At 42.0% G+C, this 20,865-nt stretch overlaps 1 protein-coding gene across 2 annotated transcripts in view; it reads right to left on the bottom strand.

Annotated features, from left to right (window-relative positions):
* The window catches only part of LOC139825421 (ubiquitin-conjugating enzyme E2 K), a 44,360-nt gene extending 25,395 nt beyond the window's left edge, over positions 1-18,965 (bottom strand). The window contains exons 1-2 of one of the 2 annotated variants that reach the window (XM_071803227.1): positions 18,170-18,276; positions 11,816-11,864 (exon numbers count right to left, since the gene is read on the bottom strand). In XM_071803227.1, coding sequence (XP_071659328.1) covers positions 11,816-11,864; positions 18,170-18,261 — 141 coding nt within the window. In that variant the 5' untranslated portion in view covers positions 18,262-18,276. Of the gene's footprint in view, positions 1-11,815; positions 11,865-18,169; positions 18,277-18,832 lie in introns of those variants that run through there. The other variant, XM_071803226.1, reaches the window with a different exon arrangement.
* Positions 18,966-20,865: the final 1,900 nt, after the last annotated feature.

Raw genomic sequence — 20,865 nt, 5'->3', positions numbered from 1 at the left:
TAAATAACCACTACAGTTAAGGAGTCACTAAAACTACCTGCTCAGGTAGTCATTCTCAGGTCTATTCAGGTTCTCCTGCTCTCCCTCTGTCAACTAGTAAGCTCCTCTCAACTTCACCTGGTAAGCTTCCAGGTAACAACAGGAGTTGTTCCTCACAAGTAAACCTGTAACCTTCCACCTTGAGGACTGAAGCCCAGCAAGAAGGATGAATTTCAATTATACGATCTATGGTTAACCCATGCTGCAACTTGCTTGATTTTCTACTCAGCATTTCACTTTTCATCAGTGCCCAACACGGTGTTGTGCGTGCAGCCTGCATACTCGCCTTCATATTACACTGCAATTAGTACCACACTAACCACTTTTCCACAACAAACCCTTCCGAACTTGATACATTTGTTAAAAAACAAGCACCCTACTGCTAAGCCCAGTTTCTTCCAAGAGTCAATGGATCCTGGTCCCCCACATGAGGTGACTGCTTTCATGACTACAGCTATAGTTGTCTCCGCACCCCCATCTTCTTTGGACAGAACCTTAAGGAAAAATGGCAGGCTATTTTACACTGGTTCAGTGTAAGGATTAATCTAATTTTGAGTTCAGGCTTAAATTCTACATGTTCCCGATATCAGAAATTCATTTTTTATTTACACAGCTGAAGAACTTTTTTCATGGTATTCTGATAGACCTTTCGAGGTGCATGTCAGCTTGACCTTGCCAACTCTTGCTTTTTGCTTCATCCTGTGAGTAAACTAGTATTTAACTGTGCTGAAGTGATTATTCATCCAATTAAATCTGGAGTGTTTTCCTATAATATTTCCCCTTAATAAGGATCACACAGAATAAAATTACTTAATTTTAGCGGCTCTAACAGAATAAATCCCTGGCCTCCATTGTAACAATCCATCTCTAAAATGTTACCAACAGCAGAGTTCTCCAAAAATGTACCTCTGACACTAATCATCTTAGCACAGAGTTTATGAATCAAATTCTGATCTAGCAACACAAGTTGATTTTCCAGAAGCAATTATTCTATAAAGACCTCATCATGCTTCCATATCAAGTCTGAAGTAGCATCGTCTCCTGTTGACTCAATAACAATTTGGTGACTGAATCACTGGAGTAGCAATTCCTGAAATATCTGAGCCACGCCATCACTAGCAGCATTTATTTCCATAACCTCAACGAAGGTAAATTCTGTAAAAATACAATTGCCACCAGCATTTCTCACCAATGTGAAACACTCAATTGACACCAAAGTTCCTGTGTAGGAATCTACAGGCCAAACACTACACCAGCAGAACTTCCATCATCACATCTGAAAATTATTTTGACCAATACTGACAAAAACATAAGAGAAAGGAGTGGTTACATTAACACCCCTGATATGATGCAAGGCATCATGTCATTCCCTCATCTGTATTTCTTCATATTCTAGTCAGATTATGCATAGCCTTTTCTTCTTTTTAAATGCATTGACTGTTTCACACTGGGGCTCTAGTCAACACATTTGTCATCTTTTAGACCATCCCAACTGCCAAGGCTCCTCATGCATTGCTATAGTCATGCTTACACAATTTTATTCTGCCCTGTAGAGATTAAACCCAAGCATGCATGAGGCAGAAAAGCTGGGGAAGATTCATACAAGGCACTTTCATCCATTACAAAAGCCTTATCTCTAAAAAGAAACACAAAGGAAGCAATCCTTCATGAAGAGTCATTCTGTGAGCATCTCCTGAACACTTAACCACATTTATCACAGTAGCTACTGATAGATAGTATTTTGACTTGTCTTTGCCTGCCTCCTCTTCAAAAAAAAATTCCAGAATTACACTGTATAGTTTTATATCTGAGTATCTTCCTTGTATAGAAAGACACACTCCAGCAGAAACTTTGAAGAGTAAGTTCTGCCACTGTGAAGACTATCACACACATCATCTCCACTTCTACTAAAATACTTTTAGAGAGCAGCCCTGGACCTTGCAATATTACTCTGAGCTGACAACAAGTTCTTCTTTGCATTCACCATGGTATCCAGGCCCTAACAAGGAGTCCCTCATCAGAGTGCCCTGCCTTCCTCCTGCAGTTAATCCACCCTTTCTCCTGAGCCTTCCATGGCATCTCCTCCTCTCCAATCTGCCTTTTAAAAACTCTTATTTATGTTATTCATGGCTTGTTACCCTCTTCACTAGTCCAGTACCCTCCACTTCTAAAAATTAAAGTTTAACTTCAGAGAAGATAAAAAGCAAAAATAGAGCCAAGACAAAACATATCAACATCATAGGAGAATGTTAAGATGATAAGAATTGCACTGCTCTTCTAAACATTTGTTTCCCATATACAAAATAGTATTTACTACATTTAGTAAAAAATTAAATTATATATTCCAAGTCCAATCTTGAGGTAAGTCTGCTTCCTGAAGACTGAAGATAAATGACTTTTTTTTTTAGTAGGAATTACAAATGCATTTGAAGTTTCTAGGCTTTACGAAAACCCTCTAAATTCTACTGTTATTTTGATAAGTAGGTTATCAGAAAAAAGTTAACCTCAAGTACTCAGTATAAAAATGCCTATTATCAGAGTTGGCAATGTATGGATAGACACTGGCAGGTTTAACCAAAAATGCAGCAGTAGGATGTTTTCTTTTTTTTTTTTTTTTTTTTTTTTTTTTTTTTTTTTTTTTAATTAATTACATGGCCAGGAGTTTTTGACATCTATATTGAAACCGCAAATAGAAGGGAAAAAAAATGCCCGCTCCCTCTCAGCCCCAGCTCCACACACTCCTAAGTCAGTCATGGCTACAATACACATCATAAACTTAATACTGGATGATGACGGTATACAAAGAAATTTTGAGTGAAGTTATTCTAGAACCAACCAGCTCCACTTACTCCCCCCACGATATTATCTTAACATTAGACCTTTGATTCCTGCATAAGAAAATTGGTCTAAAATAATGTAAAAAGCCACATTCCTGATTCAAGGCCAGGCTGGACAGGGTTCTGAGCAACACGATCCAGTTGCACATGTCCCTGCTCATTGCAGGGGGATTTGGACTAGATGACCCTTGAAGGTCCCTTCCAACCCAAAGTATTCTATGATTCCATTAAATTCTCCACTATGCATCCATTACCATACATACTATGTTTTGAACTGTTGTGGCCAAAACAACAAAGGAAAATAAATAATGTTTATTATCAATATTAATAGCTTCAATTCACAGAACCACAGAATGTTAAGGATTGGAAGGGACCTTGAAAGATCATCTAGTCCCATCCCCCCACCAGAGCAGGAACACCTAGATGAGGCTACACAAGAATGTGTTCAGGCGGGTTTTGAATGTCTCCAGAGAATGAGACTCTACAGCCCCCCGGGCAGCCTATTCCAGTGCTCTGTTACGCTCACTGAGAAGAAGTTTCTTCTTTCTTAAAAAGAATATAATAACATAAAAATGAATTATTACTTGTATGTTCTAAGTGTATCTGTCTCACCTTACATATTCAGATATCACGTGCAAAGTTCGTACCAAACGTATCTGGGTATTAATGCTGAGATGGTAAATAAGGATTCATAAAACCAAAAGACCATCACACACCTGCCCTTCTCCAAGCAAACAAACAAAAAGCCTCCTACTTTAAACAGGATTAGGTTTGGAATTTAAAACTCAATGGTTACTTCTGAATAATTCTAGGCATAAAAACGAAAACCCTGCTATTCCATACAGCAACTCACTATTTGCATTTGTGATTTTATAGGTCCTGTAATGTGATTTTTCTCCATCTTTAGAGGAATATACTTCACATGAGCCAAAGTACTATCTTCCATTTCTTTACATTGTTTTTACATAAAGTGACTCATAGAAAACTAAAGAAATATGTGTATATATAAAAAAAAAAACCACACACGCAACAGAAAAATCCTAACCTGAAAAGACACACATATAAATAAGTGATGGGTATAGATGAACAAGTCTAGTTGCAGTAAAAGCAGCTAAGTATTAAAGATTTGTAACCATTCAGTGTTTTAAGACTAGCAACTTAAATATTAAGGAAAAGTTTTAAGTGACAAAAATATTAAAGAAAGTACATGCCAATATTTCAGCAAAGATTAAGGAGTAAATTTGAAAAATATCTCCAGAATTTTCTCAACCAATGACAACATCCACTAGCTTGCAAGGGAAGGTGTGCATATAAAACAAAAGGTTTTCTATCACTAATTATTTCCCAATTGCATCAACAAAAAAGTGCCTTTTTATCTTTCTTTCAGACAGAATTTTAAATTATTGCTTAATTCCTCTATGAGGTAAATTAGCAGTAAACACTTTTTAATCTACCTAAAATCTAATCAAAATTTAGTTACTTCTTTAATATAGCTACAAGTTACAAATGTAAAGTAAGTGCTTTTGAACATCCAAATAGTTTATACTGATGCTTTAAGAACCAATATAATATTTAAAAAGCCAAACTAAGATAGAAGTAACTTCAGCCTAGTCTGAAGCCATGCTCACAAAATTGATCTATGGTAAAGTTATTAGTATCTCAAAAAACACTTCTTACCCTCCCCCCATTTTATATTCTACCACAACAGTCCTACTCTACACCAAAATCTGGCATAAACGTATCTCAAGAGAGTCATAGGAAAAGATCATCTGATTTACTATCATAATGCTCCACATAATGCTATTTTTGCAAAAGGCCATGAGTACTCTGAGTCAACACAAGTGTTAAGCAGAAAACGTCAACCTTTCAGTAGCAGAACTTACACCATTAAACAATTATTTAAATTAATGACTTAAAAAACAAAAACAAATTCATTCTTATCCCATTTACCAACCCCTTGCAAATTTGTCAATAAATATTCAAAGTAATTTGGTTTTGACATAATCATCACATTATTTTCTTACACTCTTTTGCTATGATACTGTTAACTCTCTCAACTTAGTCCAAATGATTCAGCTCTCTCCATATCACTGGCATGCCAGAAAGGGAGGATTCTAACAAAGCTTACCTCTTAGGCTCCAGCCTAAGAAGTCAACTATCAGCCTGTCCTCTTATCTCCATGGCCTTATTTCTCTTCAAACTAACGCTCTATTTTCTCAACCTTTTGCTACCACAGAGTAGCTCACAATAAGCAGGTTGTATCTGCTTAGCTCAGCCTTCTACAAGAAACAGGAAAACAGCAAAAAGGCAGGATTTATCCTACTAGGAAGCAAAGTGCAGGACACTGTCCTGCAGCAAACCAGCAAATTCAACTTCAAAAATATTGAGGTTTGTAAAAACATTTTTTTTTTCCAGTCACAAAGAGCTACCAAAGCAAGAGGGAATAGTTTGATACTTCTCAAGTTTTCCTTCAGACTCACTCCAGATTGAAAGAAAAGAATCAAGCACATCTCCAGAGCCCTAAAAAACTGAAGCTTGTTACTACTGAGAAGCAGAAATGTCACATCACCACCACAGTCACGGCTATGAAGCATTCACACTGAACTATCAGTTGAGATGAGCAGATCACATTTGCATACTCAGAGCTCTTGCTGACCTTCAAAGCACAGAGCAGTGCTCATCTGTGCACCAAATGTTTGGGGCAGGGCAAGGACAAGAGAGGAAAATAAAGCACATTCAAGAGCAGTTTTCCTAGATAAGAAACGTTCACTACAAATAAATGCATTTTCTTTAAATGCTCCCACATTCTTTGACCCTACTCTCAATTTCAGTCTTGAAATTCTTTCACATTTCACATTCTATTTCATCTCACTGTATTCACATCTATTTCTAGAGTTACGCCTGTTTCAGTTAAAAAGTGCAACATTATTTTTTATGTACTATTTTTTTCATGTAGTGATCAATATACTATGTTACCAACACATAACTCGTATTTTAATATACCTAAGGAGCTACAAATATGAATACTGTGAATTCTGTAGTACTGGTAATACATTCAGACTAGAATTTTCATATTTTTCATAGTTTTACTTCTTAAATGCATCTTGATAAAAATGTCTTCGAGACTAAACCTGTGCCAACCTTAAACTTCTGTATTATTACACATGTTTATACACAAAAACAATACTGAGAATTTGTTTGTTTTTTCCTGACAGAACACAAAATATCTCAAGTATTTAAAATGTCTTCATTTTTCAAGACTTAGCCCAGAGCATCACCAAGGTATATAAATACCTATTCTTGCTAATGTTTAGCTGTTAAAACACCACTCTACCAAAAAATATAAGAGCCTGTACTTTCATGGCAACTTAAGTCAGTCTAACAGCTGCCACAGTCCTACTTTCCTCCTGGTCCTGGTCCAACTAATGTTAAAGAAGGGGTAGGATTTTGTGCAAGTGTTCACACAACTGCAGAGCAAGCATCTGACTTTAAAATATTTCAGTAAGAAAGTTTTTTCATTCTAACCCAACTCCCTGATCTGATTCATCACAAACATTGCAAGTAAGAGGAGCACAAAACTGGGAAGAGGAGACCAGGGTGCAGGAGGAATGCGACTCTGCTTCTCGGCACTGCCTGAGGACAACTTGAAAGAATTTTGAAACTTTACTGTCTGTCTGAATCATTTCTGACAAAATCTTTGTGCCAGTGACGTGCACAAAGAAGTGTAACTGACACAGCTACACTGGTATAAGCCCAAAGTGCAGTTATACAATCATTACTTGTCTCACTGCAGGATAGTGTGGTTAAACTAGTAAAGCTATGCCACAAAAGCTATGTACACACCAGTTTACTTACAGTGTCATGCTGGTGTATGGGCTCCAACACAGACATGGGCTATGTCCACCATTAAGTACGCAAGACATTTGCAGTACCTAGAAGCATTAATCGTGGTCATGAGTTGCCAGAACCTGAGTGCCACTGGGATACTCAACATCAGAATGTGCGCAGTGCAAGGGACTCCTGTTCTGGATAACGCAGTCCATAGAACCACAGAATGTTAGGGATTGGAAGGGACCTCGAAAGATCATCCAAGTCCAATCCCCCCTCTGAAGCAGGAACACCTAGATGAGGCTACACAGGAATGTGTCCAAGTAGGTTTTTAATGTCTCAAGAGAAACAGACTCCACAACTTCCCTGGGTAGCCTGTTCCCGTGCTCTGTTACCCTCACTGAGAAGAAGTTTCTTCTCAAATTTAACTGGAACCTCTTGTGTGTTCCAGTTTGAACCCATTACCCCTTGTCCTACCATTGGTTCTGGCTCCATCCTCATGACACTCACCCTTTATATATTTATAAACATTAATGTGGTCACCCCTCAGTCTCCTCCAAGCTAAAGAGACCCAGTTCCCTCAGTCTTTCCTCATAAGGGAGATGCTCCACGCCCTTCATCATCTTTGTTGCCCTACAATGGACTCTCTCCAGCAGTTTCCTGTCCTTCTTGAACTGAGGGGCCTAGAACTGGCCACAATATTTCAGATGTGGTCACATCAGGACAGAGTAGAGGGGAAGGAGAACCTCTCTTGACCTACTAACCACCCCCCCTTCTAATACATCCCAGGATGCCACTGGCCTTCTTGGCCACAAGGGCACAGTGCTGGCTCATGGCCATCCTGCTGTCCACCAGGACCCCCAGGTCCCTTTCCCCTACACTGCTCTCTAATAGGTCATTCCCCAGCTTATACTAGAACCTGGGGTGGTTCCTGCCCAGATGCAAGACTCTACACTTGTCCTCGTTATATTTCATTAAATTTTTCCCCACCCAACTCTCCAGCCTGTCCAGGTCTCGCTGGATGGAAGCACAGCCTTCTGGTGTGTCAGCCACTCCTCCCAGCTTGGTGTCATCAGCAAACTTGCTGACAGTGCACTCTATTCCCTCATCCAAGTCACTGATGAATATATTGAATCGTACTGGCCCCAGTACTGACCCTTGAGGCACTTCACTAGATACAGGCCTCCAACTGGACTCCGCACCATTGACCATGACTCTCCGGCTTCTTCCCTTCAGCCAGTTCACAGTCCACCTCACTATCTGATCATCCAGACTGCACTTCCTCAGTTTAGCTGTAAGGATGCTGTGGGAGACTGTCAAACGCTTTACTGAAGTCAAGGTAGACCACATCCACTGCTCTGCCATCATCTATCCACCTTGTTATGTCCTCATAAAAGTCAATGAGGTTGGTCAAGCATAACTTGCACCTTGGTGAAGTCATGCTGACTGTCCCTAATGACCTTCTTATCCTTGATATGCCTTGAGATGGCACCACAGATAAGTTGTTCCATCAATTTCCCAGGGATGGAGGTGAGGCTGGCTGGTCTATAGTTACCCGGGTCCTCCTCCTTGCCCTTTTTGAAGACTGGAGTGACATCTGCTTTTCTCCAGTCCTCAGGCACCTCTCCTGTTTCCGAAGACTTGGCAAAGATGATGGAGAGCAGTCCAGCAATGACCTCAGCCAGCTCCCTCAGCACCCGCAGGTGCATCCCATCCAGACTCATGGATTTATGGATGTCCGGATTGCCTAACTGCTCCCTAACCCAGTCTTCATCAACCGAGGCAAACTCCTCCATTGTCCTGACTTCCTCTGGGGCTTCAGCGGTACAGGGCTCCTCAGAACAGCTTCTGGCAGAGTAGACAGAGACAAAGAAGGCGTTCAGTAACTCTGCCTTCCCTGTGTCTTCTGTCACCAGGGCACCCACCTCATTCATCAGTGGGCCTACATTGCCTCTGGTGTTAGTTTCATCTGCCACGTATTTGAAAAAGCTCTTCCTGTTGTCCTTGACCCCTTTTGCCAGGTTTAATTCTAAGGAGGCCTTAGCTTTCCTAGTTGCCTCCCTACACCCTCTGACAACTGTCTTATATTCTCCCCAAGTGGCCAGCCCCTCCTTCCATGATCTACACACTCCCCTCTTCCACTTGAGCTTACCCAGCAGTTCCCTGTTTAACCACGCAGGTGTCCTGGCTCCCTTCCTTGACTTCCTGCTTGTCAGGATGCTCTGATCTTGTGCCTGATAGAAACAGTCCCTGAACACTAACCAACTAGTCCCTTTACCTTCAAGCAGCCTTGCCCATGGAATCTCCCTTAGCAAATGTTTGAAAAGGCTGAAGTTTGCCCTGCTGAAGTCCAGGCTTGCAATTCTGCTTGCTGTTCTGTTCCTGCCACACAAGATCCTGAACTCCATCATCTCATGATCGCTGCAACCAAGGCAGCCCTTGACCTTTACTGCCTCAACCAGACCCTCCAGCAGCACACCTCTCCTAGTCGGCTCCTCCACCATTTGTATCAGAAAGTTATTGTCAAGGCCCTGGAGGAACCTCCTAGACTGTGGCTGGCTGGCTGAGTAGTCCTTCCAGCAAACATCAGGGAAGTTAAAATCCCCCACAACGACAAGGGCCTGTGACTGGGAGGCCACTCTCAGCTGCCTGTAGAAGGCCTCATCAACTTCGTCACTCTGAACTGGTGGCCTGTAATAGACACCCACAACAGTATCACCCCTGCCAGCCCAACCCTTAATTCTCACCCATAGACTCTCAACTCGCTCCTCATCCACCTCTGAACAGTACTCTATACATTTTAGTTGCTCTCTCATGTAAAGAGCAACTCCACCACCACACCTGGCTGACCTGTCTTTCCTGAAAAGCATATAGCCATCCATGACCACGTTCCAGTCATATGAGCTGTCCCACCACATCTCTGTAATTGCCATCAGGTCATAATCTCCTGTTCGAATACAGGTTTCTAACTTCTCCTGCTTATTCCCCATGCTGCACGCATTGGTGTACAGGCATTTCAGGGAGCGAGCTGAGCACACTGATTTCACCCTAGTGGTAAGGGAGGCCTCCCAGTCTTCATCAACTCTAGGGTGCTGCCCCACTGGTGCAAGCCCAGCTACAACTCCATCCCCCTTTCAATCTAATTTAAAGCTCTCCAAATGAGCCCTGCTAATTCCTGTTCCAGCATCCTTTTGCCCCTGTGAGATAAACCTCTCTCACGCATCACTGTCTGGACTGGTATCTTATAAAACCAGCCATTTTCAAAGAATACAAAGCCCTGCCTGTAGCACCAGTCTTGCAGCCAATCATTTATGGACCAAATTCTTCTATTCCATCCCATATCAGCACCCAAAAATGGAAGGAGGGAAGAGAAAACAACTTGTGCCCCAGACTCTTTCACCAACCATCCCAAGGCCTTAAAATCTTTCTTCACTCCCCTCAGACTACGGGATGCAGCTTCTTCCCCACTTGTCTGGAAGATCAGTAGTGGGTAGTAGCACCTCAAGGGCATCAGGTTGGGGAGTGTCCTGGTGACATCCCTGATCTGGGCTCCAGGTAGACTACATTCTGTAAGTTATCCTACCTAGGTTGCTAGTAGTTCTACATATGAAGGAATCACAGGATTCAGCTCATTTTAAGTCAAGTATGCTAATTCACTTGCAGTTTGAAGACAGGTAGAAAGAGCTCAGTGCAGTTATTCTGCACCAGCATCCTTATGGAAGCCCCTATTTCAAAAGTCTTATTAAAACACCATGAAGGCTCTAAGAGTTGCCAGAAAAGCAGCAAATACAACACAGCCACCACGATTTCCATTTATCTATTCTACCTTATTTCACAATGGCCTTCTGTACTTGAACACAATCCAACACGGCAAAAACTTTAAAATACTTTTTCACAGTTCACTTTCAGTTTAAAAAGTTACGTGTATATATATATTGGGCTTGAACTAAACTACCTATTTAAGTAAAACATGGACTGATGCATTTGTGGGTTTTGTGTTTTTTTCCCCCTTCATAAAACACTGCACAAACATATTTTAGATTCTGAAGGCATGTAATCTTAAACTTTGATTTTCTAAAGTAACTAGACTCATACAATCATTAGTCATTCCCTTTTCCAATGAACTGTTGATCTTGTTGGTTAATAATGAAAAGAAACAATGAAACAATGAACACAAGTTAGTTTCCCATGCATCTTCTGACAACAGACAAAGGTAGATAGGACAGCCACTATTAACTCTCCAACAGAACGATACACAGTATGAGCTCAGCTCTCTTAGACGTAACTCCAAATTGGAGTTATACCATATAACTGCGTTTTATGGCGTCAAGTAAAATGTAATTGCTGAACTACTTCTGTAGCCAGGAATATTCACGACATCACTGTCTTGTGCAGACACTTCGAAGACTAGAGAGAAGCAATCCATGGCCTTAGCATAAATGTGTTACAACATACCAGAATAACAGACACAGGTCTGATCTTCAAATATGGTTATTTCTGCTGCTCATAGAGGTACTTTATATATTATGCAGATATCATTTTATTGAAAATACTCATGGCAAACACATTCAAATGCTCCCAATTCAAATATTACAAGTATTAACATTGCTACAATCTGAAGAGAAAATCGGAGATAAGTCAGGAGTGCAAAAGTGGACTACATCCCTAGAGTGCCTTATAGAATACTATTTCTCGAAATTGTCATTCTTTGCTGTAAAAGAACTAAATTACTTATTTTCCTTATCTAAATTGCAGCAAAGTTTTACCTAGCTTGTCAGAGACAAAAAGTCTGCATATTAATGATAAAGTTTAACCAAAGGCATTTTCTCCATTTAATAAAGAGCAGAAATTATTAGTGTAAAAGTGATGAAGTATAGCAATGACAACAATCCTTACTAGGATTATGAAACAAGCTAGAAACCATTTAATGGGTAAATAATTTAAGAACTGCACTAAGTATTTGCACTAGTTTAACAAGTTTAATGCAACTGAAAGACCATTACACAATTCACGATTGGACTGTTAACCAGCACTTCCTTGCAGTTCAAACAATTTTGCTATGGTAAAATGTTAACTTTATGTAAATTTCATACTGAGTAAAGTGAACTAACCTTAGGACTCTTCTTTCCTATACACTTCTTTCCTATTAAAGCCCAACTCCTGGAAACAAGCACAGAAGAATGAATGGGAGACTGAGAAGGTTAAAGGATTGGCTTATTCCAACTACCTTCAAGTCCACAAAGATTTGTGGTCATACAGTAACACCTGGTAGCTGCAGCCTCACCCCTAAGCCTAAATTGACTAACCCAGTCCTGTAACCAGTGACTGCTCTCTTTAGTCAGGTTTTTAAGAGATTACCAAAGACAACAACATGAGCCAGACTCCAACAGAGAGCAAGGGTGTTTTTTTTGTTTTCCACTTACTCCCAAAATCTTTAGGATTCTACCAACTGATATGTAGACCATTCACTAGAAATTTGGACTCAACTGAATACACATTAACATGAAAAAATGACATTAACTGAACACAGGAATGAACAATAGATCTTGCCTTCCCTGTACAAATATTCCCACTACCAATACTTGGTCAACTCATAGGTCTGGTCAAACGATCACTACCATTATATTTTAATTATTTTGAATCACAGATGGAAGTAATATTCATAACCCTAGTGCTTACTAGCATCTATGTAATACTGATCATACAAGTCATACAAGTTCAATGGTATTACATTCAGAGAAGTTTAAAAACAGCTACATGGTTCAGATAAAAAGGCTTAAAATTACAAGTAAATTAATAGTTCAGAAAGACCACCTTAGAAGCAAGAATAACTAGTACTTTTCTTAAACTATCCTAATAAATGCTTTTTGTTTTGAATCAACTATTCTTTAGGTACCAAAAAAGCAACTCGGGGACAAACTCCTTTGAAGGGAAAGACATACAGATTAATTCTGAATTATTTTCCAGCACAAACTGGAAGATACAACCAAACACACCATAGACAGAATTAAGAAAACCAAAGATGCACTGTAATGGCATTTCAGTATCCTTCTCATGTAACTATAGGAAACGGGTCTAAACCTTGCTTTGCCTAAAATCATAGGCATGGTTTGAAATACACAGTAGACAAAATTACTTTTGGGAATGTACAAAGGATGTCACAAACCACTATTTTAAAGCTAAGATGATCTCCAAGTTTTGGAGAAATGCAGCTTAAAGAAGCACTAAGGATCTCATATCTGTTTTATCTTCAGGGTTCGAACCCAGAACTTGTTTAGCCTGAAAACCCTGACAGCTTTGCATCTACTAGAAAACCCCAGTCTCTAATTTGAAGAGGATTCACTATTGTTTTACAACAGTGGAAACTTCAGAACTAAAAAGAAAAAGACTACTTTCAAATTATTCAGTTTGTTTACAGGGGAGTTCTATGAGGCGGGGTGACAGAACTGGAGCTGCCGTCTAGACGTTTTCTTTCAGAAACAGAAAAAATATAGTAATTAAAACAAAAATTTATACTAGAAATACAGAATCATGGAGGAAGGGACACCTAGGTGGTCTCTAGTTCTACCTCCTGCTCAAAGCAGGTTCAAAGAGAGTAGGCTGCTCAAGAACTCGTTGAGTTTTGAGTATCTCCAAGGAGAGAGATGCCACAACCTCACCAGTCAATCTGTTTAAATGTTTGACTATCATTGTAATTTTTTTCCCCTGGTGTCTAGACAGAATTTCCCATGTTCCAGCTTATGTCTGTTGCCTCCTATCCTATCCCCACACACTTCTGAGACAAGCCTGGTTCTTCTCCAGAGCCTCTCATTAGGTATTTGTGGATGACATAAAGATGTCCCTTTGAACAGTTCTCTCAACAACATTCATTCTCTCACTGTCTAATCACACATTATGTGCTTCAGCCCCTTAACCACCCTGATGGTGTTCTGCTGGGCTTACTCCAGTATATCAATGTCCTACACTGGAAAGCCCAAAACTGGACCAAGTACCCCAGATATGGTCTCATAAGCACAGAGGTGAAGAATCACTTTTTGCAACCCACTGACTACATACTACCCAGCATACAGTTGGGCTGCTTTGCCACAAGAGCACTGCCAAATCACGTTCAACTAGTTCTCCACTGGGTCATGCACGCAGGTCTTCTCCTGCTAGCCTGCTGGTTTGCAGTCAGTCCCCACACTGAATGCACTGGTGTGTGACACTTTTTCCTCCCAGATGCAGGACTTGGTACTTACCTCTGCTGAACTTTAGAAAGTTCCCGACAGCCCATTAATTTCTCCAGCCTACTAAGACCCCATTGTTTAGCAGCCCTGCATTCCAGCACACTGACACCCCCACCACCACTTTTTTTTTTTATCATGTGCAAGCATGCTGAGAGGTTGAACAGAGATAGGTACCAATATAATGTCAGTTTAAATGTTGCCATCTTTATACCTTCTCTAACTTCACACCTTTATTTAACCAGGCATGCTCTATCTTTATTCACACAAACAGTCCCACTGCACTCACTAAGCCTCTACTGACTTCAGTAAAACTTTTCTTATGAATCTAGAGTTAAGAAGATGTATTAGTAGGAAATAGGCACTGTTTAAAAAAAAAATCTGTTGCTGATTCAGAAGTCATAATAGGAGACTTCTTAGATATCTGCGTGGGTTCTACATGATAAATGGGAAGAAAAACAAGCACCCACAATTTCCAACAGGCCCTTCCAGTAATGCTAAAGCACAATTACTACTAAAAGTTTCCATCTATGTGAATTCAACTTCTACCACCCAAGACTGCCCAAATACAATTAAAAAAAAAAAAAAGTTTTTCTGAGTCTGAAGACTAAATGCTTATGGTTTTTCCAAACAGCAAGAAAATCCCAGAGATGCCACTTTGCATCTTACTACAAACTGCTACAAATCACAAGACCACTACAGGCAATGATGAAAGCAAACACCAGAGCTACTAGAACCCTAAAAGTCTAAGAGGAGACACAGTATGGCAGACTACCATTACCTTTCCCTTTCTCCTCTAAATCACAAAAACACACAGTGGACTCCAAAATAAACACCTACTTCCTTCTTGGAAATAAGTACCATTTTTTGCCATTATTTTGCCAAAATTCTGCCATTAACCTACTATCTCCACTTGAATGCTATTTCGGATTCAAGCAAGCTACAAATTTTAACCACTACTTCAGATATCTGCTCATGCAGATATTCATAATATATAACTGCAGCTGAGTTTAATTTATTCCCAGCTCTATCTGGGCTTACCTCCCATGCAGATAAGCCCCTGCCTCTTGATATTCATAAGAGAAGAATACTTTGTGGTAGAGATACCAGCAACTTTCTTCTTGCTAGGAGGAAGGCTTGTTTCCCAATGCCTTAACTTCAGTACCAGAAGAGTCATTTCACCACATCTATTAGCCTCTGACTTTCAGATGGCCAGAAGCCAACCTCCCATTTCTACATTATCCAAGAAACTGGATGGCCAATTAAACATTGAATCCTTCAATGCTACCATAATACACTTTCTTCAAAGCATAATACACAGTGTTCTATTAAAATATGAAAACAAGTCACACATTGTTTAACATACTCAATGAACTACAAATACTTCTCATCATCAGTCTTTAGGTGACAACAAGATTTTTCAACACATTCCTGTTCATTGTTAAAGACCAGAAAGCCACTTCCTCTCATAAGACTGCTGCTTACAAACAGAGAGCAGGTAAGGATTTGGCTACTCATTGCAATATTCCAGTAGCTCTGTTCTGAAATAATATCAGCTAACTTTCACCACAGCCTTCTCCCACTTTATCAAAAGGGAGACACTATTCTTTCTCCACCTGTTTATTGGTTTCTCCATTATGCTGCAGTCTCACGCTTTTGTTCAAAATATATTTTGCAGATTTAGAATTTAAGTCCATAAAACCAACAAGATAACAGATCAATGAAATGACAGAACAAAAAAAGATGCAAAGTTGAGCAACTCATGCCTTGCCTAGACTCGGATTTGGAGTAAGATGCGATTTAGTGTACTGCTTACTCTTTCTAGAATTTTAATACAAGCACAGCACAGTACCCTTAGCACATATTCAACCAGTCAAGTTACTACCTGTACTAACTTATCAGCTTCATCTTTGCTAAAGATGCAGTATCTCATCTATCTTAGAATTTTAAAGGTTTTTCCACACACAAAGGTAAAAAGTTTTACTTAAATCACACTTCGAAGAGTACTCCAGGCAAACAAATTGTTGGTTTCATGTATTTAATTCAAATATTAAAGATATGGAAAGTTATAAGGATCTCTCTTAAATACACAATATCTCATTCTTAAGCTTACATGTAGGGCTTATAATAAAGCTAGAAATAATACAGCAATCAGAGCAAAAATGCTTCTGTTGCTGAAGTGTGAAAAGACTTTAAATGCTTTTTCAAAAGAGGCAAGAAGCAACAGACTCAAAAAAAACTAAAAATCTTTCATCTCTTATCTGTAAACTAGAGATCAAGATAAAGTCTAAAATTCACATTTTAGTGATTTCCTAAATATGCCAGTTAAGTAAACAGAAAGTGCTAAGTATAGGAAAAGTATATTTAGTCATAGGAATAGCAAGGATTCATAGAATCCTTGTCCAAGGATCCACAGATCCTTAACCATAGCACGGATAAACACACTTTTCAGAACTCTTCCTTCACTGATATTTACAAGTGAAATTTGGTGATTCCTATACATACTTCAAATGCAGAAGGAATTAATTGACATCCAGCTGCTCCCTTTTAGAAACATTTTTCATTCCACCACCCCATTTCAGCCCAAAGGTGAGTACTAGAGAAAGACAAACTTCCTATGTACTTTTTGCAAGTGTCCCTGTCCCACCCCTGCCTGCCCAGGCATTTGTGCTGATATTGCATCTGCAAAGAAACAGGTGGTCTGCTCTTCATGTTCAGGTGTAGCTCAAAGCATCAAATCAAGAATAATTTAAGTGCAGATAATGTGAGCCACTTTGCCTTCAGAGGGGGACTTAAAGCTTGTAAATACAAAATTTAGCATCACCATTCATAAAAGCTTTTTTAAAGAAACAAGGTATAATAACCATTTTAGCACACAAATCACTTAGAAAACAACCTTTTTTCCTCTGATTTGTACTATTTAGTTACAGCTCCATTCACCACCTCACTCCATATGTTTTTGTGCTCAGTGGTACTGACACCATAGTCTGGCTGCCTTTGAATGTACAAACATTCACAAAAACTTTGCTTGCAACTCAGGCAACTATTGAGTAATGCTGAAATTCTGCATTCAAGACAGAGGAGCTAGTATATTCTGTAAACAGCAATTTCATACACAGTGCTGTACCAGTATAACACTCATATGCAGCTTCCTAATGGCAGGAAAAAGAAGAAATATCAAACTCTTCTGTATTTTAATTTTGAAATTCCATCATTTGAGTTTCCTAAGAATTGTGGTCTTCTTTTTGGAAAACCTTAGGCAGCTTAAAAGCAATTTGATATTATTTATTTCCAACATTCTGTACTGAGCCCTTCAATGCACAGACTAAACAAACAGGAAAGATTAAAAACGTGCTCACTAGATCCAACCGTAACAGTAAGAAAATCAGAAAGAGAACAGACCTCCCCCCAAATTCCTATGTAAGTTAAGGGGTTTTTTTTCTACATAAAGCAAAGTGAAAGGGTCTTGAAGCTTTTAGACAACACTTGAAACTACAGACTTCTTCGTTCTCACAAAATCAGCTGGTTATATGTGGTACGAGGTCTAGATTTTCCAGCTTCAGTATAAAGGTATCCAGCTAGAAATTTCCCTTAGCTTACATGCAATTCTGTATTTGCTGTGCAAGAGCTCAGCAAAATCAGCCTGGGCTCTGAGGGCAGCTGTAAAACCAGGCCCTCACGTTTTTCTAGGGGCTAGTTCAAGCTGCATAGCAACAATGCTGTTAGCACACAATTTAAAAGCACATCAACTACTGCTACCCTAAACACTGTTTCATTAAGTCATTAGTATATTTCAAAAATTATCCTTTCCATTTTTCCTCTGTGAATGTGTCCAGATTTCAATAAACACCTGCCTTAAGAGTTACATGTTCGCATTAACATTTCACAAGCATCTAACCTGCAACATCATCCCAAGCAGGATGACAATGACGACACAACCATTACAACCCATCTGGCTGATGTCCACCAACTCAGCTACAGACACCGCAAGAACTGTATTGATGCGACCCTGCAAACGCTGCTATATGTCCCCAACACTGACCAAAACTTCTTAAACGTCCCCTTCAAAGCAGTCATGGTGTCTCACTGACCGCCGCATACCTCAGAAACACATTGCTCAGGAAACGAGGGAGCATGATTGAAATGAGTGAGGCTTTAAAAGCATCCACCTGAAGGTGAATAAGCCTGCACTGGGGTAAAGGCAGTTCTGTATCAAAGTAACATAAATAAATAGGGATTTACCTGTAACCCTCTTCGTAAAAACTAAAGCCATTCTCCGCAGCCTCAGGCTCTGGCTGACCAGAGGGGCGACTTAAGGGGATGCGAGTCCACATACCCGCACCTCGGCCTCACCGATCGCTTCACCCCCTCCCGGCGGGGCGGCGCGTGGGCCTGGACACGCGCGGGCGGGGGGACACAGGGAGCGCGGGCCGGGGGCCCTGGTCGCCCCGGGCCGGGCAGGCCCCGCCCCACCGCCTCGGGCCTGGCAGCGCGCTCCCTCGGGCATCGCTCGCCCGCCGCGGGGGCCTGCCCGCCCGCTCTCCCCGGGGCGCGCCCCCACAGTCGCTGCCGCCTCATCACTTCCTGGGCCCGGCCCGCCGGCCCCGCTCCCCCTCGGGCCGCCAGCAGCTCTCGTTGCCCGCTGGGGGAGGGGCTCCAGGGCCCCATCCTCCCCCCTCCCGGCGGCTGGCGGGTCCCGTCTCCCCGGGAATCGCCATTCTCCTCCTCGAGGCCGTGGGACTGGCCCACCCCCAGCACGGGGAGGTGGGGCTGAGGGGCAAGCGGGGGTCCCCGTGCAGGCCGGCGGGGCGCCCGCACCTTCCCCCGCTGCCCGCACTCACAGACACACAGACGGGGGAGGGTGGCGGCGGCGGCAGCACACAGGGGAAGGGGAGAGGCTCTGACCTCCTCGCTCTTCAGCACCTCCTTGAACTCCCGCTTGATCCTCTGCACCGCGATGTTAGCCATCTCTGCAGCGGGCACCCACTCGCCGCTGCCTCCGAGCCGGGCCCAGCGAGCTCCACCGCCGCCGCTCCCGCTGGATAACTCCCGGCCCCACCAAAATGGCGCCCGCGCCGAGCATGCGCGCTGGTGCCGCCGGCTCCGCCGCCGCGCAGGAGGGGCTGTCGTGTGCGCGGAGCGGAGCGGGCACCGGAGCTCCGTCACGGGGGGTCGAGCGCTGGCCAGCGGCGGCGTGCGCTCTCGGCCGCCTCCCCAGGGGGCGCGGGGGTTCCGCCCCGGGAGCGCCCGCCTGCCGCCGCTCGCCATGTCATGGGCCGGGCGGGTCCCCAGCGGCGCTTGGCGAAGGTGTGTGGAGAAACGCCCGCAGGCAGAGCCCCGCCGCCGGAGTCGGGGCAGCGTTGAGGCGGTTGTGTCGTCATGGCAGCGCGGCCCTACCGGACTCCCCGGCCCGGCGTTGTGCCAGCAGCCACGGTGCGGGGAGGCCTGAAGCACCGGGCCGGCGTGAAGGGGGTGCCCTCGGGAGGGCTGAGCCGGGCTGGGCCGGCGAGTCCCGAGGTAGCAGGGGAAAAGTCTGAGGTGGCCTTGAGGAAACAGCTGGGCCAAGGACCAGTTGACAGGTGTTCTGGTGAAGTCCCGGAGCAAAGATAACCAGGGGGGGTTTCACATGCCTTGAGAATCCGTTCAACCTGCCCATACTGCAGTGCCTATTATCTTTGTGGTCTTTTTTTCCTTATGGTCTCTGGATAAAACTGCAGCTCCTCACACACTGCGCTGCTGGCCCAGCTCCTTGCAGTCTTGACACTCTCGCCTTTCCCTTGGAGACACTGCTGCGTCCTCGCCTGGGACGGGGATCTCACAGGCCCGGCAGGCCCAGGAGCAGGCAGCTCTGAGGAGGCAGTGTAAGGAACTGTTTCTTTTTATAGATTCTGCTGCAATATTTTTAAAATAGAGTAAAAGGTGAACATCATTCCTGTCTAATGGACTGTTGTATTTTATTGCAGAAGCAAACGTGGCAAGCCACAGATGTTGCACCATCTAGAAAACTGAAATAGGATACCAGTAATCATCTCTGCTAGCCTGAGGTGCGCAAAATATGGTACGGTATATAGATAGATTTTCAAAGGGGAACCTGAGATCGCATTTACAACTGTTGTTTATTCAGGAACTTGAGGCTTTCAAGACCTTAAGGTCTATAGAAAGATTTTATAGTGTCTCTTCTTAATGGTGCAGTGCAGGACAATGTACAACATAGACATTTATTTCAACAAATATCTACTTCTGGTATGGCTGTCGTCTGCAATTTATCTTCATTAGTATACACAGCGTTTCAACTATTGTATGCATAGCAAAAAAAGTATAGGCCCAACCAATAACAAAAATTCCAACTAATACAGATTTGCATAGTCCTTTTTCTGTGTATGTGTACTCTTCCCCTGTGGTTTGACTGGAAGAAGACTATTTTCCTGCAAGAATGTTGTACCATATGCATCTGTTCATCACCTTAGGTCTTCTTCAGATGGAAACTTGCTTTTAATGCAGTGCACAATGCAGTTTTTCAGCTGAGGTTTTTAGCACCTTTTTGGGAAGGATCATTTTGCATTAGGCCTGATTTCTTTTTAATTACTTCTAGTGTGAACTTGGGCCTTCATCTTCAGAATAATTTAGACATCTGACTCCTGCTGATGTGTCTTAAGTTCATTTTGAGAAGGTAGACCGTGGCTTCTCTGTGCCTTAGGCTCTCACCTGTAAAATAAGCGTAATAACTCTTTTCTGCTTCTTATAGCTCACAGATGAAAGTTAGGTTTATGGTGTGCTGAGCTCTTACTGAGTACTAGAGAAAAACTATAAAGGCAGCACATAAAATCTCCAGGTCAAATGCCTCATGTCTTTTCAGACAGCTCATAGAAAGAAGCTGAGCTAATATTCAGATTTTGCTCTGAATGGAGTAGAAAACATGACCTTTATCAAGTGTCAGA

The sequence above is a fragment of the Patagioenas fasciata genome, unplaced genomic scaffold (assembly GCF_037038585.1).
Source record: "Patagioenas fasciata isolate bPatFas1 unplaced genomic scaffold, bPatFas1.hap1 Unplaced_258, whole genome shotgun sequence".
In the NCBI taxonomy this organism is placed as follows: domain Eukaryota; kingdom Metazoa; phylum Chordata; class Aves; order Columbiformes; family Columbidae; genus Patagioenas; species Patagioenas fasciata.
Note: the sequence above shows the minus strand (reverse complement) of the source record. Positions and strands in the feature narration are given on the sequence as shown.